Source organism: Caenorhabditis remanei, chromosome I (assembly GCF_010183535.1).
Source record: "Caenorhabditis remanei strain PX506 chromosome I, whole genome shotgun sequence".
Taxonomy (NCBI): Eukaryota; Metazoa; Nematoda; class Chromadorea; order Rhabditida; family Rhabditidae; genus Caenorhabditis; species Caenorhabditis remanei.
Window position 1 is genome coordinate 9,955,436 of NC_071328.1, and position 18,718 is coordinate 9,974,153.

At 38.1% G+C, this 18,718-nt stretch overlaps 4 protein-coding genes across 4 annotated transcripts; all 4 read right to left on the bottom strand.

Annotated features, from left to right (window-relative positions):
- Nucleotides 1-702: 702 nt before the first annotated feature.
- On the bottom strand, nt 703-3,270 carry GCK72_002119 (uncharacterized protein; the record flags this gene model as incomplete). Its single annotated transcript, XM_003114631.2, has 6 exons — nt 703-831; nt 1,359-1,505; nt 1,653-1,802; nt 2,383-2,465; nt 2,986-3,054; nt 3,105-3,270. The coding sequence occupies 6 exons, from the start codon at nt 3,268-3,270 to the stop codon at nt 703-705; spliced, it is 744 nt and encodes a 247-aa protein (XP_003114679.1).
- Nucleotides 3,271-5,161: 1,891 nt separating this feature from the next.
- GCK72_002120 (uncharacterized protein) lies at nt 5,162-5,693 on the bottom strand (the record flags this gene model as incomplete). The annotated part of the gene is made up of 3 exons (XM_053723266.1): nt 5,162-5,203; nt 5,273-5,530; nt 5,574-5,693. The coding sequence occupies 3 exons, from the start codon at nt 5,691-5,693 to the stop codon at nt 5,162-5,164; spliced, it is 420 nt and encodes a 139-aa protein (XP_053591911.1).
- An 80-nt stretch (nt 5,694-5,773) lies between these two features.
- Nucleotides 5,774-6,564, bottom strand: GCK72_002121 (uncharacterized protein; the record flags this gene model as incomplete). The annotated part of the gene is made up of 5 exons (XM_003114701.2): nt 5,774-5,852; nt 5,936-6,069; nt 6,114-6,217; nt 6,264-6,491; nt 6,543-6,564. 5 exons carry the CDS (start codon nt 6,562-6,564, stop codon nt 5,774-5,776), a joined length of 567 nt encoding a protein of 188 aa, XP_003114749.2.
- Nucleotides 6,565-7,230: 666 nt separating this feature from the next.
- On the bottom strand, nt 7,231-9,271 carry GCK72_002122 (uncharacterized protein; the record flags this gene model as incomplete). Its single annotated transcript, XM_053723267.1, has 9 exons — nt 7,231-7,304; nt 7,388-7,873; nt 7,920-8,119; nt 8,168-8,555; nt 8,599-8,731; nt 8,782-8,924; nt 8,968-9,067; nt 9,112-9,183; nt 9,251-9,271. 9 exons carry the CDS (start codon nt 9,269-9,271, stop codon nt 7,231-7,233), a joined length of 1,617 nt encoding a protein of 538 aa, XP_053591912.1.
- Nucleotides 9,272-18,718: the final 9,447 nt, after the last annotated feature.

Sequence of the window (18,718 nt, forward strand, 5' to 3'; positions counted from 1 at the left end):
GAAACAACTGTTAAAAAAACTCTGCCTATACACTCTCACAATCCTAAAAATTAATCAAATTCGTGTAAGGTTACGGTAGTTTCAATTAATGAAACTCGGCGAATTCGAAAACATCGAGAACACAATTTCTTACTGACAATAGTTTTGATTCAAAAAATGAACTGAAATATTGCTTCTGATAGAGGAAAGTGTATAGGAAATATAGGAACTATTTTCTCAACAACGCGGCTCCTTGAGAATTCTTAAAATTCTACGATAAAAGAAGTGAAAAGTGAGATCTTTGCATGAAGCACATACACATTTTCTTTCAAAAAAAGTTCAATATGCAAAGTGAATAACCTTCGCACTTTTTCTCGTTATGTAGTTTTTCGAAAATCAAATCATAAACGGAGCCTTCTTCTTCTTCTTTTTCTTCCTTTTTATTATTTTTTCTTCCGGTTTTTTCTTGCTTTTCTTTTATTCTTTCCATAAGATTTTCAGATGTTAAACTCATTTTCAAAAATATTTACTCGTAAGAAACAAGAAGTTGTATATCGAGTGATGTGAGTACAATGGAGGGATGGAAAAGAATTGATTGTCTTGCCTTTTTGAGATGGAATCGCAAGTAAAGTGAAACTCGGAACACTAAAAGAATCATGTCAAAATCTACAAAAACGAGGGTAGAATGAAAAACAATAATTGGGAAGAAGAAGTTAAACATTTTTAGTTTTGTGGTTGAGCATTGACTGGTTGCTGCTGGAAATCAGCTGCTTCTTCTGGGAATTCAAGTTCCCAAATTCTCTTCAAATGCTTTCCTTTGACGTCACGTGGAGTACCGAATCCAGTCATTCCCTGCAAGACAAAAAAGTTTAGTTCAAAAGTTTTGTAAAGTTAAAAAAAGTGCAAACGGGTTGGGATTGGGGGGAGAGAGAGACAAAAACGACAATGGCACTACTACTAATCCGATGGTAAACATAATGAGTGAAAGGAAAAAAAGAGGCCAGCAACCAGTGATTACAACTGAACTGTCAACTCATTGACGCATCAAAACTGGATTTTCAAGAAAAGTTTAACGAATAATCAGCGAGTCGTCGAGTTCAAATGATTAACTGAAAATAGGTCTAGAGCATTTTTTAAATTAAAAGTTTTGAACTCGAAAATCCTGAAAACTTCTTTTTCCGCTCCAGTAAAATCGGGTAACCTAATTGACGACCACCACACTGAGAACCTCCCAAGGGATCAAATAACTAAGATATTCTGAAAAATTGAACCGAGTTCTATGCTATTCTACTACATTTTTCAAAATCAAGAATCAAATTGGGACAACGAGGGACGGGGGACCACATGACACATGACACATTCTCTCCAACAAACACAACCTTTTGACTTTCATATTGATTAGTTCCAGATTGAAGACGAACGATTGAGTCGTGAGCTGAGTTGTCAGCCACCGCCCATCGAGCTCCGTGTTCAGCGAATTCCACTTTAGTCTGTGTATTACGTGGCATTCCGAAACCAGTTTTTCCCTGTAAACGAACAACAGGTCAGACTAATGCACACATTCCATAGTGGTTAATTAGGGAAAAATAAGAGAAAATCAGACAGAGGAGATGAAGAAGCATGCTACAGACGGGAGAAAAACACAAGTTTGTTTTTGAACAAATAAGAAAAACCTTTTGAGATTCAAACTGATTTGTTCCTGATTGAAGTCGAACAATTGCATCAGAATATTGTTTTTGTTCTTCAATTAGCCATTGCTTGTCGTGATCAGCAAAATCAACTTTTGTCTGTGTGTTACGTGGCATTCCAAAGCCAGTTTTTCCCTGAAAACAACAGAAAACATGGACAGAGGACATTTGGACATTGTGAATTACAGAACAGTGACAAATTGAATTACTCAAAAATGTTTCAGGTTAATACTATGATTACAAAAAGTTTTAGATTTCTACTGTGCAGACAAAACAGTAATTGACATGTAGTATATCTAGACATTCAAGGACAAATTGATTCATGATCCCCTCTTTTTTCTGGAAGAATAAACGAAATATCCACAATTTCCCTGTTTCTTTCAAACTCGAATCTGGAACTACAGTAACCCATTCCCACAACATTCCTCTCTTTCTTAATATCAGAAAATCAAATAATCAAACTTCCTCAGCACAACTAATTTTTTTCATATTCTTTTGTGATAGCGGTAAAAAGTGATGATTGAAAATCGCGGGGGCCAAGTGGCGAAGTTTGTTTGGATTCGAGAGATGAATTTTTTTTCTCTGAGTCTCACCATCCTACGCACTCTTTTTTCTACACTGTAAATATCCGAGTTTACTGTTTTTTTCTTTTGAAGGGTAGCTCACTTTCTCTCTTTTAGCACACATGAAATATCGGATTGTGAGAGAGACTTACTCTTTGACTGTCAAACTGGTTGGTTCCCGATTGAAGTGGGACCATTGCATCGGTTTGACGAAGTTGACGAAGAGTCCATTTACCTAAAAATAAGATATTTAGATAAGTGATAGTGAACTGAAATTCTGAATGATTTCAGATGAATTTTCATTTCGAATATGAAACTAGTATTTGGAGAAAGAATTAAACGAAATAAAAATATAACAAAAAGAATATTTAGGTTTTGGTTTGTTTTCTGGGGCTCAGAATCCACATGATATACAAAAAGTGTACTTGTGAATAGTTAATGATAGGTCTCCGATTTCTTCCGTTTTCGGATTCTATGATTCACACGATATAGATTTTGTAATAGATATCCAAATAAAAGAAAATATAAACATAACGAAAAAGTTGCTTTTGGTTGTTTACAGATTTGTGATTCTCATTTAAAAAAAAGAAGGATATTTTAGACTCTCGAATACAGAATTACAGTAGGTACCGGAGATAACGTTTCCAAAAGTTGGTACAACTCGTTAGGACTTATCTGATTATCAAAAACCACAGGATAAGTAATTTTAGGGATTCAAAACCAACAAAAAAGAGTTCAAAACTGAATAAGCTTACCATCGCGAGTTCTTCTTTCAAGAGATTCATTGCTTGGAACTTCAACTGCGGCAATCTTGAGTCCAGCTTCTGAATATTAATTTCAATTAAGCTTTGTTGAAATCAAAAAGATGACTCACCTTGCTGTGTTGGTGGCACTGGGGAAGCCATTTCTTTAGTCGGATTGAGTGTGTTAGTGTGCTCCCGAGACGGGTTACTAACTGCTTTGCTCCTCGCTCCGATACGAAAACGATTGTGGGCGGAGTCGTTCGGGTAACTCAGATGGTCTGCGTCTCCTGGGATCATCTAGAAACTCAGAAAAGAGGAGGAGAGCGTGGGGCGCCCCCGATCGGTTCGAGAATACACCCACAAGCACTTGTTTCGTAGAGGTAGACACAAAAAAGATGGTAGAGAAGACATGAAAAGACAATAAGAAACTAATAGAGAAGCTAGAGAAACGGACAGTACAAGAAGAAAAGAGAAAGAGCTGATTCATTCTTTGCAAAAAGAAGAAGACTCATGCTTTTTTGGAAGATGTTTCGAGAGAAAATATACATTGAGTCACACCGAATTCGAAACATATGTGTTCGAATATATGAACCAGATGAGAGGAATCTATAACATTACAAATATATACATGTCTCGACGAATTGGATTTCAGTTTGTCCACAAGCATGTTATTACAAAACCGGTCAGATAGTTAGTTCTCTGTATTTTACAATTAATATGGAAAATTCGACAGTTCTGGAATTCAGTCGAGTGTCATTGTAATCCCGGACGAGAATTCACAATTCATCCTTCTCAAAATATTTTCAGAAGATCGAACGCATGACATCATCCTGGGATTTCCCCATTTTGTTTCATTTCCTCTTCCTCCTTGTTCCTTTGACTTTATCTCTGGTTTGTGTGTTTCTCATGTCAAAAACTTAGAATAAAGAATCGTAGATCAAGAGCTCCTGGTCGGGAAGCTCAATGTGTTTTGTCCCCTTTTTCTCCCCGTCGTCACCAATTGGACCCATCTGTTTTGCCATCATTTCGGAATTCGGAAGGATGCGAATAACAAAAAAAACGGACCAACTGACACGTCAACGTTACCACCCACCGATTTGATCAGGTGTTGAAAGTGTGAGGAAATCCTTTGGTCGGAAGGAACAAAAGGGATGTAAGAGATGAGACAGGAAATTGATGTTGCGAAAGTTTTATGTTTGAATAGCTCGGATAAACTCTTGAAATCCGAGTTAATTATACTTCGATTAGTTATTTATTTCTTGATATTTTGAATTAAAGCCAGTAAACCATATTTCATAGTTGAGGTATACTGTAGGTTGTCATTTATTGACTTGAAGTGATGTTATTTTTTGAAATTTGGCATTTCTATTTTTCCTTCATTTATTTTATATCGAGCTGGCTAAAATTTCTAAAAAAAAAAATAGTCTACTTACAAAATCAGAACACATTCTACACTTTGTTTGGTCCACATGAAATACTCCCCTTCACTCAACATGTTTTGTTTATTCTTCATTATCCACTCAAACCAAAACCCGCTCATTCTCACATAACCTTCAATAATTGGTGTGAGCTTACCTCGTTGCGCGGCTCTCTCACCATCTTTTCACGCAATTTTTTGATATCAAATATCAATGCTTCAAGTTTTTCTCTCATCGGCGTCGTTGCACCGCTCCTCCGAGCTCCACAAAAACCAATTAAACGGGTGCGCGGGTTTGTCTGTCGCTTGTGTTGAGCCGGCTCTTGAGCAAATAATAAGAAAAAGGCTGCTCGTGAAAAGATCCCATATCCACGCGAATCCAAATCTTTTTACGAAGTATCAAAAGAAAATAGAAAGAGATAACGAAACGCTTTGTTCCTGTACTATTAATCCGAGAAAGAATAATTCCGGATGATTATCTATGATTACAATGACAAAAGAAAGTATCTAATATAAAAATTACCCGTTCCAAAGTATTCGTATAAAGAATGATAATGGAATTGAGCACAATAATTAAAAAATGCTCAACGAGATGAAAAAGTATCCACCTGGAACCTGTTTGAAAGGGAAATAATGCGATAAAACGTCTGGTGATATGAGAATGAACTATTGTACAAAATGGGAAAGTTGCAGAGAATGGGACCAGGAAAGACTCGATGATATGGGATAGGAAGTACATGGTACACGTTATTCAAATCTGAACTGGAAACACTAGAAGGTAGATTTTTCCTGACGACTGCTTGATGACGACGCCTGAATTATTTAATTGAACGAAATATTGAACATTTGCATTTGAAAACTTGAAGCCCAAGTAAAACTAACCCGGCTATGCATGCGAATTTGTTTTATCAACTCTGTGACTGTGGGCCGGTTCTGTGTGAATTCATTTTGAAGAAAATATCGATGAGAAAGAGCTCCTTTGGCAGTTAATCGACGCTCTGGTGGATATCGTAATATTTCTTGCAGAACATCTAGGCCATGACCAGTGAGGCAAGACATCTCTTCCAGTTTATTCAAATCAAATGACCATTGAGGAAAAACTGCTTTGTAGTGTGGAAGATCGGCTACTCCTGGCCAGTTCTGAATGATCGTGTCTCGTTATTTGTAGAATTTGTTCAATTACCTTATTATTTGGAGTTCCAACGATCTCGAATATCTTGAACAGCTGAGAGATTTCGCATTCTCCTGGGAACAGGGGTTTGGTTGAAGCAATCTCAGCGAATATGCAACCCAGAGACCACATATCGAGTGATGTGGAATATCGTTGAGATCCAAGAAGAATATGAAAGAAAACAAAGATTAAAATACTTTTTTTTCGTAACTTCAGAAAATAACCTCAGGTGGACGGTACCAGAGGGTGACGACTTCATGTGTGTAGTTTCGGCTGGGAAACGAGAAGTTTCTGAAAATCATATTTACGTTGAATAGTTGAGCACTAAGATTCTTAGGTAAACACTAATTTCAATCGTTTAACAAACCACTTACCTTGCCAATCCAAAATCTGCAATTTTCACAACGCCTGAATCCGAAACAAGAATATTCTGTGGTTTCAAATCTCGATGAACGATCCTCCGTAAGTGGCAATAAGAGAGAGCTGAGAGAAGTTGCCACATGAATGACTGAAAAAAACACAGTGAGATTTCGGCAGTTATGCTTTGCGCACTTTTACGTATTCCTTCGGAAGCATTCTACCTGTTGGTTCGAGCATCTCCATCAGATTTTTCAGGTCGCGATCAATGAATTCGAACACCATGTACAGTTTGCTGTCTGGAAAGTTTCTATAAGTAAATGTATTGAAAGGTATAAAACTTACTTGCGTAGATTATATCGAACAGAGTGACAATATTATCATGCTGCAGATCTTTGATACATGAAATTTCACGCAGGCATGTGCTCGGAATACCTTCCTCGTCTCTGTCGGTCCGAATCATTTTGAGAGCACATTTTACGTTGTCCCGTACGTGGATTGCTTTGAATACTACGCCGTACGTTCCTTCTCCGATTCTTCGCAGTGATCGAAAGCGACCGCTTAGATCTTGCTCTGAAAACGGTTAAATTTGTAAGAAAAAGTTGAAACAAAGTTAAAACATACCAGGGGCGAGATCGGTTGGCATATCCACGTTTAATCTGTAAAATAGAAGATTTGAGGAGCGGATGAACGTCGGCTAGTTTGAATAGCGCTTTCCCGCGCTACTCGATAGATATGCAACATGCCCGAGAGACGCAGCATGTAAAACATGTAAAACGGCCTGATGCAGTTCCCAGGCCATTACTGTGTAATTTTACTAGTTCCTCTAATGGCTCTGTTCACAAGCAATTATATTGCCTGCAAAATGTATCAAATAGCACAAGTTATTGTTCGTGAATTGGTCCATAAACTACGAAAAAAACCTTGAAAAATTTTCTCATTTAAGCTATTGATAATAATTTAAATGTTTCTTCAATAGAGAAATTTTTCGCAAAACGGAGGACCAAAAATAAAACAGAAGGCGAGATAATCGGCGAGAAGAGAAGTCGTAAATAGATGTCGAAACAGTTTTGACTGTTCCTTTCAAGAGTAAAATAATTTTTTACGCTATGCGCCTTTAAGATTACGGTCTTGAAAACATTGATCAATATTGACTGACCTTAAAGGTATTCACCTCCTGAAAAAAAAAACGTTTTTTCCCTCGATTCATTTACCGGAAAAAACATTTTCCGGAGGTGAATAACCCCATTAGCTTGAAACACTAAATAATCTGGGTTGAAAAAACAATTAATTCAACTGAAATCTCTTTGTTCTACGTCTGTTTATCTTTTTTCAGAGGTATTGACTGTTGTTTCTTCCCGGGTTGGAGTTTGTTGGCTGCTGTTGCTGAAAGAGAAAATGTGATTTATTTAGTTCAAAATGCTTGTTGTCAAAAAATACCCCAATATAGCACATATGCACAGATTGACCTGTTGGCTGAGCTCCAGGAGTTCCAGCCGGTGCTGGTGAAGAGAGAGGAGCCGGGAGTGCTTTCTGTGGCGAGATTACTTGTTGTGCAGCTGGGGGCTGTACTGGTGGATCTGGAGTAGGAACTGCCTGATTGGGAGCCATTGAAGAAGGTGGGGCTGGTGAAGGTGAAGGAGGATTGACTGGTGGTGGACCAATTGGATTAGACAAAATCGGATAGATGGTGTTAGTTGGTGCAGGGCTCTGTGGTTGAATCTGTGGAGGTGCTGGAGTCTCTTCAGTCTCCTTTTCCTTTTTAACAGGTGTTTTGACCATGTCAATAGGAGGTGGATGTGCTTCGACGTAATCAGCTGTTTGTTTTTTATAAGTTTCGATAGCATCCAACAGTTTTGAATCTTCAATGTATTTAAAGGCGACTCCAGTATCCAGAATGGCCTCTACAAGCATCAGATATTGAGTATCCATCTGAACACTATGAAGGCGACAATCTGAACAAGTGCATTTATTTATACTCGTGACAACTAGGCAACTAACGTCTCACAGCCTTCACCAAGTCCACCGGCCTGAATGTTTTCCCATTCAAAAGACACTGTACTCCCACTTCGATTGCTGCAAATGTTCCAGTTCGTCCAACTCCTGCAGAGCAATGAACAACAACTGGACCATTCATTTTTCGAAGAATTCGATGGGTACGAAGAACACTCAAATTGGATAATGGAATTGTTTTATCTGGCCTGAAAATGTCTTTCTGTGTGTCTGTCTATCCACGAATCAACAATTACCACGTAACAATCTTGTAATGATTCAATTTATGAGTCTTTCCAGTCTTCTTATCAACAACTGTCAATGCTTTCAATTGTGTATGTACATCTGGAAGTGTATACTCTGTACATGTTACAGTAATCTCTCCGAAAGTAATCGATTGTCCTTCAGCATCCGGAAAGTACGGTTCACATTTCGGCCGCCCGTGCTCGACAAGTTCACAAAGCATACAAATTGCAGCAACTCCTTCTTGAATAACCATTCTCCACATATCCATTTGACTGTCTTTGAGCGGTCCTTGTGTCAGAATATACAATGGTTTTGATCCTTTCAGATAGTTTGCATGAATATAGTCTCCAGGACGCCCATCATTCAAAATGACACGTGTCTTGTCATTGCAAACCACATCTAGAAAAATTAACTGATCGAATTGATGTTTGTTGATTGTTACCTTTGTATCGATTCTTCTTTAATTCTGTATTCTGATCGAATATTTTTCTCTCGAAATATCCAACTGGAACGAATGGAAGAAGTGTTTCCGTATACTCTTTGATCAGTCCTTCTACTCCAGATGACAGAATACTCTACAAAGAAGAAAGTACTGACTTCGAAGTGTTATCTGGGATATGCTAACGGCTGCGAAACTTTCAAATGCTTGAATCTGAAGAGATGTATGAATGGATGGATCTGGATGAACACACGTTTCGATTCGAAATGAAAATGTTTCTTGATCAAAAATGTTGATGGCGAGATTTGCATTTTCTAAATTTCCAGAGCCTAAAATTATTTGATTCCTAATAATTCTAATTCTCACGCATACTTTTTCTTTCTCTTCTACTCTTCTGCATTTTCACATTTTTCGCTTTTCTATTCTTCGTTGATCTCATACTTTTGTTCTTTTCAGGAGTTCCCTTCTTTTTCTGAAAAATGGTTTTGTGGGTTTCAAGGTTCCCAAGTCTCTGACCACTTTGCTAGAATTATCCTGTTTCTTCTTGTTTTTCGTAGCATCTTTCGAATTGCTTTTCTTTCTTGGTTTCTGAAAACCAAGTTGTTTCAATGGAAAACCGCAAGCAGGTATGGCTTATTTCCACATGTAACCTCACCATTGACCGAAGAAAATCCATTGTTCGCTCGTATAAGAATGACGGAAAATGTCGATTTCGAACAATAAAGGATTTTTGAATAATAACTGACTGATGATTGTTTGGCGGATCCTTTTATGCAGTCATTGATTATATCAGTAGATTATTCGATTTGATTTGATGGATTCTGGTCACGGAATTGTTTACGTTAATCGGGAATTGTTTCAAAGAGATTTGAAGAGATATCGGTAGCTCCAAATCTTTCCTATTCAATAATCATGAATGGTTTTCGGAAATAAATTTAGTGTGGCAAACAGAGAGAAAGATCATATTCAAACGATTCAAACTCGCTCAGATATCATAAGTGGAAGAAAAACTCGGTACTGAAACACAAGGAAAAGTAGTTGAAGACTGCTCACGTAATTGATGGGCGAACTGCGCTATCATTGGGCAGTTTGCGGGACATTTGGGCAGCGCTGCGGAGTGGCAGCGGCAACCCGCCCATTTGAGGCGCAGTTCGCCCGATCCCCGCGCATTGCCTGCCCAGTAGCTGCCCATTCCTAGCGCCGCCAGCCCCAACTCATGCCAGATCTCGCGTCACAGCTGCCCACCTTCGCGCATCGGCTGCCCATCACCTGCCCAGTAGCTGCCCATCACCTGCCCATAATTATTGATTTTCTCAAAAAAAAGTTTATTATAATGAAAATATATTAAAAGAGGCAAATGAGAAAGGAAAACATCAAAGAATTAATTAAGGAAATATGAAATTAACTGTGGTTTTGGAGGTTGTCGACCGTCTTGAGCGCATTGTATGCTTAGAGTTTCTAGGTGTTGGATTCCATGCGGAGAGCCGTCCTTTTACCGTTTCGCTGGAAAAAAGTTGTTGGTAATGCATGATGAGGAATAATGAAAACTGCAACTCACGTTTCTCCTTTCGTTTCGTTTCGCCTTTTTATCACAATGAAACGCAAAACTTATTATGAATAATTGAAAAAAGCGGAAAAAAAACCTTTACAACTTGAATAATGCGAAATAATTGAACGGGCGGTTCGTTCCATCCACGTGGATTTCCTTCTCCGCGCGGAAGCTGCCCATCTCCGCCCACAAGCTGCCCATCTCCGCTCACAAGCTGCCCATCTCCGCGCACAAGCTGCCCATCTCCGCCCGACCACACCATGCGCGAGTGTCGAGCTTGCTCGCGCATCGGCTGCCCATCGCCGCGGATTACCTGCCCAGTAGCTGCCCATCATCTGCCCATGCGCAGATTGCCCAAAACCGGCGCGGTCGCCCAAACCACTGGGCAACTGGCGCACTAGCTGCCCATCTGCTGCGCAAAATTATGTGAGTGATCGGATTTTCAATGAAGGTCCACTTTAATTTGAATTAAAAAGTTTTATCGAAAAATGAACAAATTTAATAGTTCTAAAACGAATAAAAACGATTATTGACTTCTCTAAATGGAATGGAAAGACATAAAAAAGCAAAAAGGAAGCCCATAAATCTCGTGGATTCAATTATTTTGCATCTGGCCGCATTCGGAAACTCTCAATTAGACGTCTTCTATGTCTTCTAGACTATGCTTCAAAAGACTTGAGACTTCTTCTTTTCCTTCTTCAATCATGCACTTTTTTCTATTTCTCTTCAGAGAATTGTTAATTTTCAGAATCGAATGAAACCAGATGTCCTCTCGTTTCTTTCGTCATGCGTTTTCTCGTAATTTCTCTTGTTTTTTATGGATTTTTGTCCGTTACTTTACACTTTTTAGAGAAGAAAAGGCGGGTTTTTTCGGAGAGAAATCGAGAGTCTTTGCATCAACTTGTAACACCTGATGAGAGAACTTTTTCTAATTCTTTCTCTTTCTCTTTTCTCGTTTTCAGTGTCGTCCGAGATGATGGATTCGAGTGACCGAATGCTTCTTCTCAAGATTTCTCTTTTTCTTGAATTAATACAATTTTAGAAATTCTGTGAAAATATGAATATAGGTTGCTTCTGTTAAAAACAGTTATAAATTTGCGAAATACTGGAATCTTCTTGGTGCTATCAAGATTTCAGACATTTTTCAGTTAGAAAATATCTCCGCCTCCCGCCTCACACAACCCCGTAGATATCAGATTCCTAGTCAGAAGAGTATTTTCAGAAGAGCCTCAACTTGAGACGCTGAAAAAGTATTGTCATGTGACGATGTCTATCCTCTTTTCAGACCTTTCGAAACTGAGTTTAACCATTGATTTTATCTAAATAACATATAGTCATATAAGGTTACAGTAGGGAGTCCTGCTGTTTTTCTGTAACAAAACTCTATTACGTCTCGTAGAATTCCTGAAAATTCTAGAAATATAAACTCTCAACCTTCCCTTTTTAACTTTCACGAGCTATCAATTCCAAAAGAAGATTGAATAAGGTAAAGGGCGCGGCGGTCATTGCTTTGTAACCGCTTTTGCCATTTATCTCAAATGACGCTTTTCGGCACTTTATTTGATTGATGCCACCCCGATTACATACGTTCTGATCAATTTCTTGTTCTTTTCAGCGAACGAAAGATAACGATCGGACAGCTGCTGACAACCAAATCTTCTACGTATTCTTTTTTTCGAAGGTAACTGTTTCGTTTCTTTTTTCTGACGATTATCTCTTTTGTGCTTTGATGAAGTCTGCTTTTGCTCTTCCTATTCCGAACCTTGATCCAGATTCTGGAGAATCATTTGGAGAGGAGACAAGTGCAGAAGGTTGTGAAGAGAAATTGGAAAAGAGTGTAAGAGAGAAATTTATGGCTGAAGCAGAGAAGAGAGGAAAAAGTGAAAAGGAGAACCTGGAAGATGAATGAATCGGTCGAACATCACTGGAACTTTTATGCATTTTTCCGTTTTTTGATTTTTTCTATCGCTTCTTGGAATTTGAATATTTTCAATATGAAAAATGAATTCAATTTTGAAAAGGTGTGAGGTAAGAGGAGAGAAAGTGACGAGTTTGGAGCTTATTGTTCTTTTGCATCCTTTAAGTTTAAATTCTGATATTTTGACTGGATGTTTCCAAGTTACAAATTAAAAGTTCGAAGTGCATATCACAGAAACCAGAAGCTCAAAAGACGAAAATCGGAAGCGAAAACTCCTCACTTTTAAGAAATTTAGAACCTCGAGTCTTCTTTTATGGTTTTTTGAAAATTCATTCTCAAACAAAGTCTGAAAAGTGAGATCTGCTCTCGGCTCTTACTGACATACAACCTCCTTCTTACCCAATGTCATCATCAATTTTTAGAGTGTGTACTTTTTCAAATTTTCGCCTCTCTCCCTTTTTCCACTCATATCCTAACAATGTAACTTCCTTGCGCAGCTCTTCCGATGACCCTCTGATCACTCTGATCACTAATAAGTAATCTTCCAATGTCTCGAGACAGTGGACCCTTTTTTCTCCGATCTCTTCAATGTTTTTCTCTCTTCCAAACACTCACTTCGTCTCTCAATGACTTGACACGCATTTTCCTTTTGCCAAACCTAAACACCTGACTCCTCATTTCTTTTCCTTGTTGCACAATAGTCCTGAGTGGAGGAGGGATTTCTCGGATGACTCTCTTCACCCGACAAACTATTTAACTCATCGCTAGGATTCACGGGAATTGAGAAAGAAGAGCCGACAGAGAGCCGACAGAGAGTGAGTGAGTCGAAGAGATTCAGACGGTTCGACTGATTTCAGAAACACCTACTGATATATTTAGTGTGTTCACATTCATCCGACTGATAGCCACGGCCACTCTCTCCGCCTATCGTCGTACATTATACACTCTTTTTTGTAATGTGACACCCTGATGTGATCATTTCTCTTTTGATAATTATATCCCTCAGATAAAAACTGTTTGAGAAGATTTTAGTTTCAAAAAGATTATGATTTTATCTATAAAATAAATTTCAAATTTCAAAAGTACTGATTTTGTGAAAAATGATAACATGTTTTCGTCTTCCTCAACAAAAGTCGAAATCTGATAGAAAGATCTAGAAAGTGTATTTCTTCTCTTTTTTATGCCATTTCTTGTTTTCAGTTTCATTTTAATCTGATGAAACTATAAAACTGAATTACAGAAATGGAAAAAAAAGATCTGACATTTTCTCTTATTTCGTTTAATTACCATTTCAAACAACCAATTTCATAGTACTTTTCCATCTAATTACAGTTTTACTCCCATTCAAACGTTCCTCTTTTCTTTCCACCCCCACACAAAATCCCTTTCGTTTTCTCGAGTTCTCTTGTCTATTGGGTTCTTGGTCTACTACTCCCAAAGTGATTTACTTCTATCAAAACAAACATCTGCTCTATCTTTTGTCTTCACTAGAGACCACTCCGAATACCAATCGTTTTCAGTGTTCAAGGTTTTCGTAGAGAAAAGTTTCAAGTTCCAATTGTTTAGTACAATAATTCGGCTGTTATTTCGAGAATAATTCGGTTCAATTTCATTTTAAAAATGGGAATTCAAAGTTTCAAAACTAAAAAATAGTGTTCCTATAGCTGAATATTGACTTTTTGACACCGGAGCCAGCAAGGACGTAATAAATATGAAGGACCAAATATATAAAAAGTTCCTTTTTTCCTGTCATGAAAATAAAAGGTGTTTTAAAAGGTTCAGTTTCAGAAAATCCGGGAGCCTTTTTCTTTCTTTCAAATTTCAATGAAACAGGTCAATTTTCGAATCTCCTTCCTTTTACTCGTGTCCTTTTTCACTTCACTACATCTCTCATGCCCTTTTTTTTTTATTTTCTTGGTTCTTCTTCCTCTTTTTTTCGATCTCCAACCTTTCACCCACTCGTTTTTTAATTGTAATCTTGATCTCTTTCCGATGGATATTTGCTCAAAATTCTCTCTCCAACTCTCCAACTGCCGTTCTTTTTCTTCTTTTACCCGAAGAAAATGTTGACAGTTCAAAACGTTTTTTATCCCTTTTATTCCTCTAGTCTCTCCAAAACTTTTCACACTCCCAGATGTTTTAACTATCGTTTTCCTTCATCTTCCTCCCGATTGCACCTTCAGTTTTTATGACTTTTCCGGGGCAGAAACAATGAAAAATAGAGAAAGAAAAGAAGATGGAAAACAATGAAACTTCACTCTTATTTTCAGATTTTGATCAGCAGTCAAAGAGAATAGAACCATTCGAACTTGTATTTTTTAAACATAGAATATGTCAATATATCAGAAAAGGTTTGTCTGAAAAAGAAAGAAAGAAGAGTTCTAAAAGAAAGTAATTTAAGATGGTCATCAGTAGGAAGTGGTGCTTCACCGTCTTCTTCTATCACTAGAAATACACCAACAGCTACAAATGTTTTATCGAGCGGAGTTGAACCTTCAACAGTTGGAACCAGGTTAGTTTCAAGTGTGATAACAAACATTTAGAACTGTCAAAATTGAGTTTTCTTGTTCGATTTTTTATTGGAGTTTCAAAAAAAGTAGAGTAGTTTTGAAACTAACATTCCTAGTTATCTGAATTCCAGCTGGAACTCAGTAAGATGGAATAAACCATCAACATCCTACAGAGCCAGTCTGGCATCTCGTTTCGAGAATAATCCAACGAGCAATTCAAGTTACACACCACAGAGGTCGTCGAGGTAAGTCCCCTTCTTTCTTTCTTTTTTTTGTATCCCACCCTCACTATTCATAATGTTTTGATAGTTGAAATGGCATCCATTTGAAATAAAAATCGGCTGTGAAACAACAAGAAACTGAGCGCGGTGCCACCACCGCTTCTCTCCGATTCTTGGTGTAACATTTCTCTGGATCGGGCCAAGAACCACATGGTTTCAAAACGTGGCGATGTTTTGAGAGTATGTGGATTCAGAAGAGATTCCAGATTATAGATGGGATAAGAGTCGAAATGTCCGTTTTTTGACACAGAAAATCATTATTTTCTGTCTGTTTCGAACGATGTTCGTTGTCTTTTTTTCCAAAAAAACTACTTTTCTGAGAAGTGGTCATTTTTATTACATTCACTTTTGAAAATTTCAGATTTCTCAGCTCCGCTGCCAAAAATGCGGCCGATGTTGCCAGGTAATTAACACTCTAAGTAGAATAGTAATGAATGAGTCTAAATTTCAGCATCGGACCATCTGTAAGTGCAAGAGCATCACGATTCGATACAACGAGTATGGCAAACAAGGAAAAGTATAGAAGCGAAGTAAGTGAAAAAAAGTAGAGAAAAAGATAAGAAAAATTGATTGTTTCAGGCAAGAGAACTCATCAACAAGTGGTCTAGTCGAGAGAGAAATAGTAACAGTAAGTGTTATTAATTTGGAAAGATCTGGAACGTATTGAGCATTTTGATTTTCGTTTTATTATTGGATTAAAGTAGTGACATGTGGCAAGTTTCAATTTCGCTAAGCTCTTGTTAGTCAGCTGGTTTTTTCGCCTCTGTCATTGTATTTTTCCAAAAAAGTCTTCTAAAAACCGTCAGAGGAACTTTTGTTTAAAAATGTTTATCCGAACGTAAAATCAGGCGTGAAGAGACAATTTACACCGAAACTTGCTCCTCAATCCTTCATGACTTTTTGTTGTTTGTGATAGGATTAGTGATAGATGTCTCTCACACAGGAACCCACTCCAAGAACCTTTCAATCATCTTTTTCTGTTGCAACACTCTCTCCTTTTCAGTATCCAATACATATCGATCTCCGGCTCCAAGAAGCACATTTCGATCAACTGATTCGTTAACAACAACTGCAAGTACACCTACTTATTCTAATACAGGTTTGTCTTGAGAAGAAAAATTAATTTATTTGAATGAACAACTTCTCTATTCCAGCGTATCGAACATCCACATCGCTGACACCAACTCGCCCAACTATAACTCCATCTACCACAGCTTCCAGATATTCAACAGAAAGAGCAAGTTTACTGTCTCCATCACCGACACCTATTCTACAGTAACGCATTCCTCTCTACTTCGAAAATCACATTTTTCTATTTCAGTACGACGCCGAAAGCGGAACGTCCGTGGCGGCAACGAATGGCCGAGTCGTCACGAATCCGTTCGACTCTCGGTGACGACGTGAGTGAAGCGTACACAGCTCGACGAGCTCGGCATGCTTCATCACGACGAAGCTCGTTGTCACAAGACGAGTTGTCTTCTTACGAGACATCTCGTGTGCCTAGTTATAGTGCATTAGTTCAACAACCCACTTCGGTTAGTGTGCCGTTTCTAGATTAATTTCAGAATAACATGTCTATTTCATCTACCATCTTTCTTATGTGACCTTGTTCTGAAATTGGGGAAATTTGTTTAAATTGGAGTATTTTGAATAACTCAACGCTCTACCTGATAATTCACACCTTTTTCAATTTCTCTCATCTCCCCGTCTGCTCTCTTGGTCTGACTAACTAATGAAACTGAAAACATGATTAAAGTGTTCTTCTTAATTCTGAATCTTTCTCTATTACAGTATCGATCACGGCAAAGTTCAGTGGAAAGTTCAGTGTTCTCTCCATCAACGAGATTCACAAATGCATCAACTTATGTACCGTATTCATATCGAAACAGAAGTGATGATCCACCAACGACACGAAGCAGTATTCTAGATAGAAGCACGTCAAGGTATGATTTTTCAATAAATTATAAAACGAAATCAATTGACTTTCAGATCGAAATCTCCGACACGGGATAGTTTACCATCTCGTACTCCATCTCAAGCCCCCAAAAATCCGTCAATACGAGAGTCAAGTAAAGAAAGAGACGCAGAAAAACAGAAGAAGAAGAGTGCCAAAGAGAGAAGTAAGGTCATCTGAAAACATTCAAATCTCATTATTTCATTCAGCGGCTCGTCGTAATTCTCGACAAAACAGTCAACAAGATAGTTCATCAGATGAGGAAATAAACCGATTAATGAGAAGTCGGTCAGGTTCACAAGTGAGAAGAAAACCGAAAAAGAAGAGTCAAATGGAGACTGAAAAGCTGATTGTTGTTGAACAAAAAGATACTTTAATGGTAAAAGAAATGAAATATGCAAATTAAAAACGGAAAATTCTGTTTTAGAATCGATCAATGCAATCATCATTATACGAGACAGGAGCAGAAGATTCAGCTCTAATTCAATCGCTCACTTCTCAAATAAATGAATCATTGACTGCGTTGGCAGTTGCTGCTGAAAGTGAAGGATTCCAGTCATGTGCCGCTTCTCCACTTGCTCCGTCAATTTCAAGAAGTAGTTCCAAGAATGGAGTCGTCAAGAATCAGATTATAAGTGAGTCATTTATCGAAAACATCCCTTTGTCATCTGCTTTTTCAGAATCTCCATCACTGATCGAAGTTCTCGGATTGCCACGTAGTGATTCGAAGACAAGTCTGAACAAGGTAAGTTTGATTTCGACCTCATTTGTGTTCCTCACAACTTCTACTCGACTCACATAGCTAGAACTGTGTTTTTTGTTCAGTTAAACGAGCAAATAGATATGGATGAAGAAACGCACGATGAACAATTAACAAACGACATAGATGACTTCGAGGTAGCTTTTCCTTTTCTTCTTTTCTCATTTCTTACCCTTGTGTTCCTTTCCTTACGTTACCCTCTCGGATTCAGTTTTAATAAATTTCTTAATTTATCCCAGGTGTCCGAATCTTCCCGAATTGATGATGAGTCTCAGTACAGTGCCGTTGCTCATTTTAAACCTAATAAGGTATGTCCATCGTCCTAAAAGTTTCAAAAGAACAATGCTTTGGAATAGAAGATACAATGTTTTGCAGGTGAAACGATTGGCTCCAGTGCCGGGATTATGGAAGTCCGGAGCAGAAAACGAAGAGTTCATTTCGCGCAACAAACGATTCGCAAAGTCGGTATCACCTAGTGTAGAAACTTGCATGCGTTTGTGAGTACCCGAATGAAAAACAGAACGTATCAAAACTATTGATCTGATAATTTTGGAACGGACTGTCGTAGTTCTCAGTTAGCTAGATATAGAAATTAGAGTCTTCAGTTAGCCTTCGTTTTTAGACACTTGTGATCTACTTCTTTTTTATTTTCCTCATTTCCACTTCTGATTATAACATTTTGCAACCCATCGCCCCTGAATCAAATATTTTTATTTCGCTATTCTACAGTGTTGATATTTTCAGAGAGAACCAACATGGTGATTGCGAGAAAATCATTGCTTTGAAACGATTGGAGAAGGCATCCAAGTCAATCAAAGTTCCTGAAAAGAAGAAACCAGTTGTGCTGAAAACAAAAGTAGATCCGAAGCCAGACCCAGTGAAAAGTCCTGAGAAAAAAGCAGTTACTGCCCCAAAAGTTGCTGAAAAACCAAAAGAGGCAGTTAAACCTGCCACTCCAGCAACTCCTACCAAGACAACGCCACTGAAATCAAAAGAAATTGCTCCAACTCCTGGAAAACCTGTTACTGTTCCGCAGACTCCAACTCCTGCTATTCCGAAAACCCCTGTTACTGCTACGAAGGTTCCAGAAAAAGCAAAAGAATCCCCTCAAGCTGCTGTTAAACCGAAAGAAAATGTTGCACCGGTAGCAG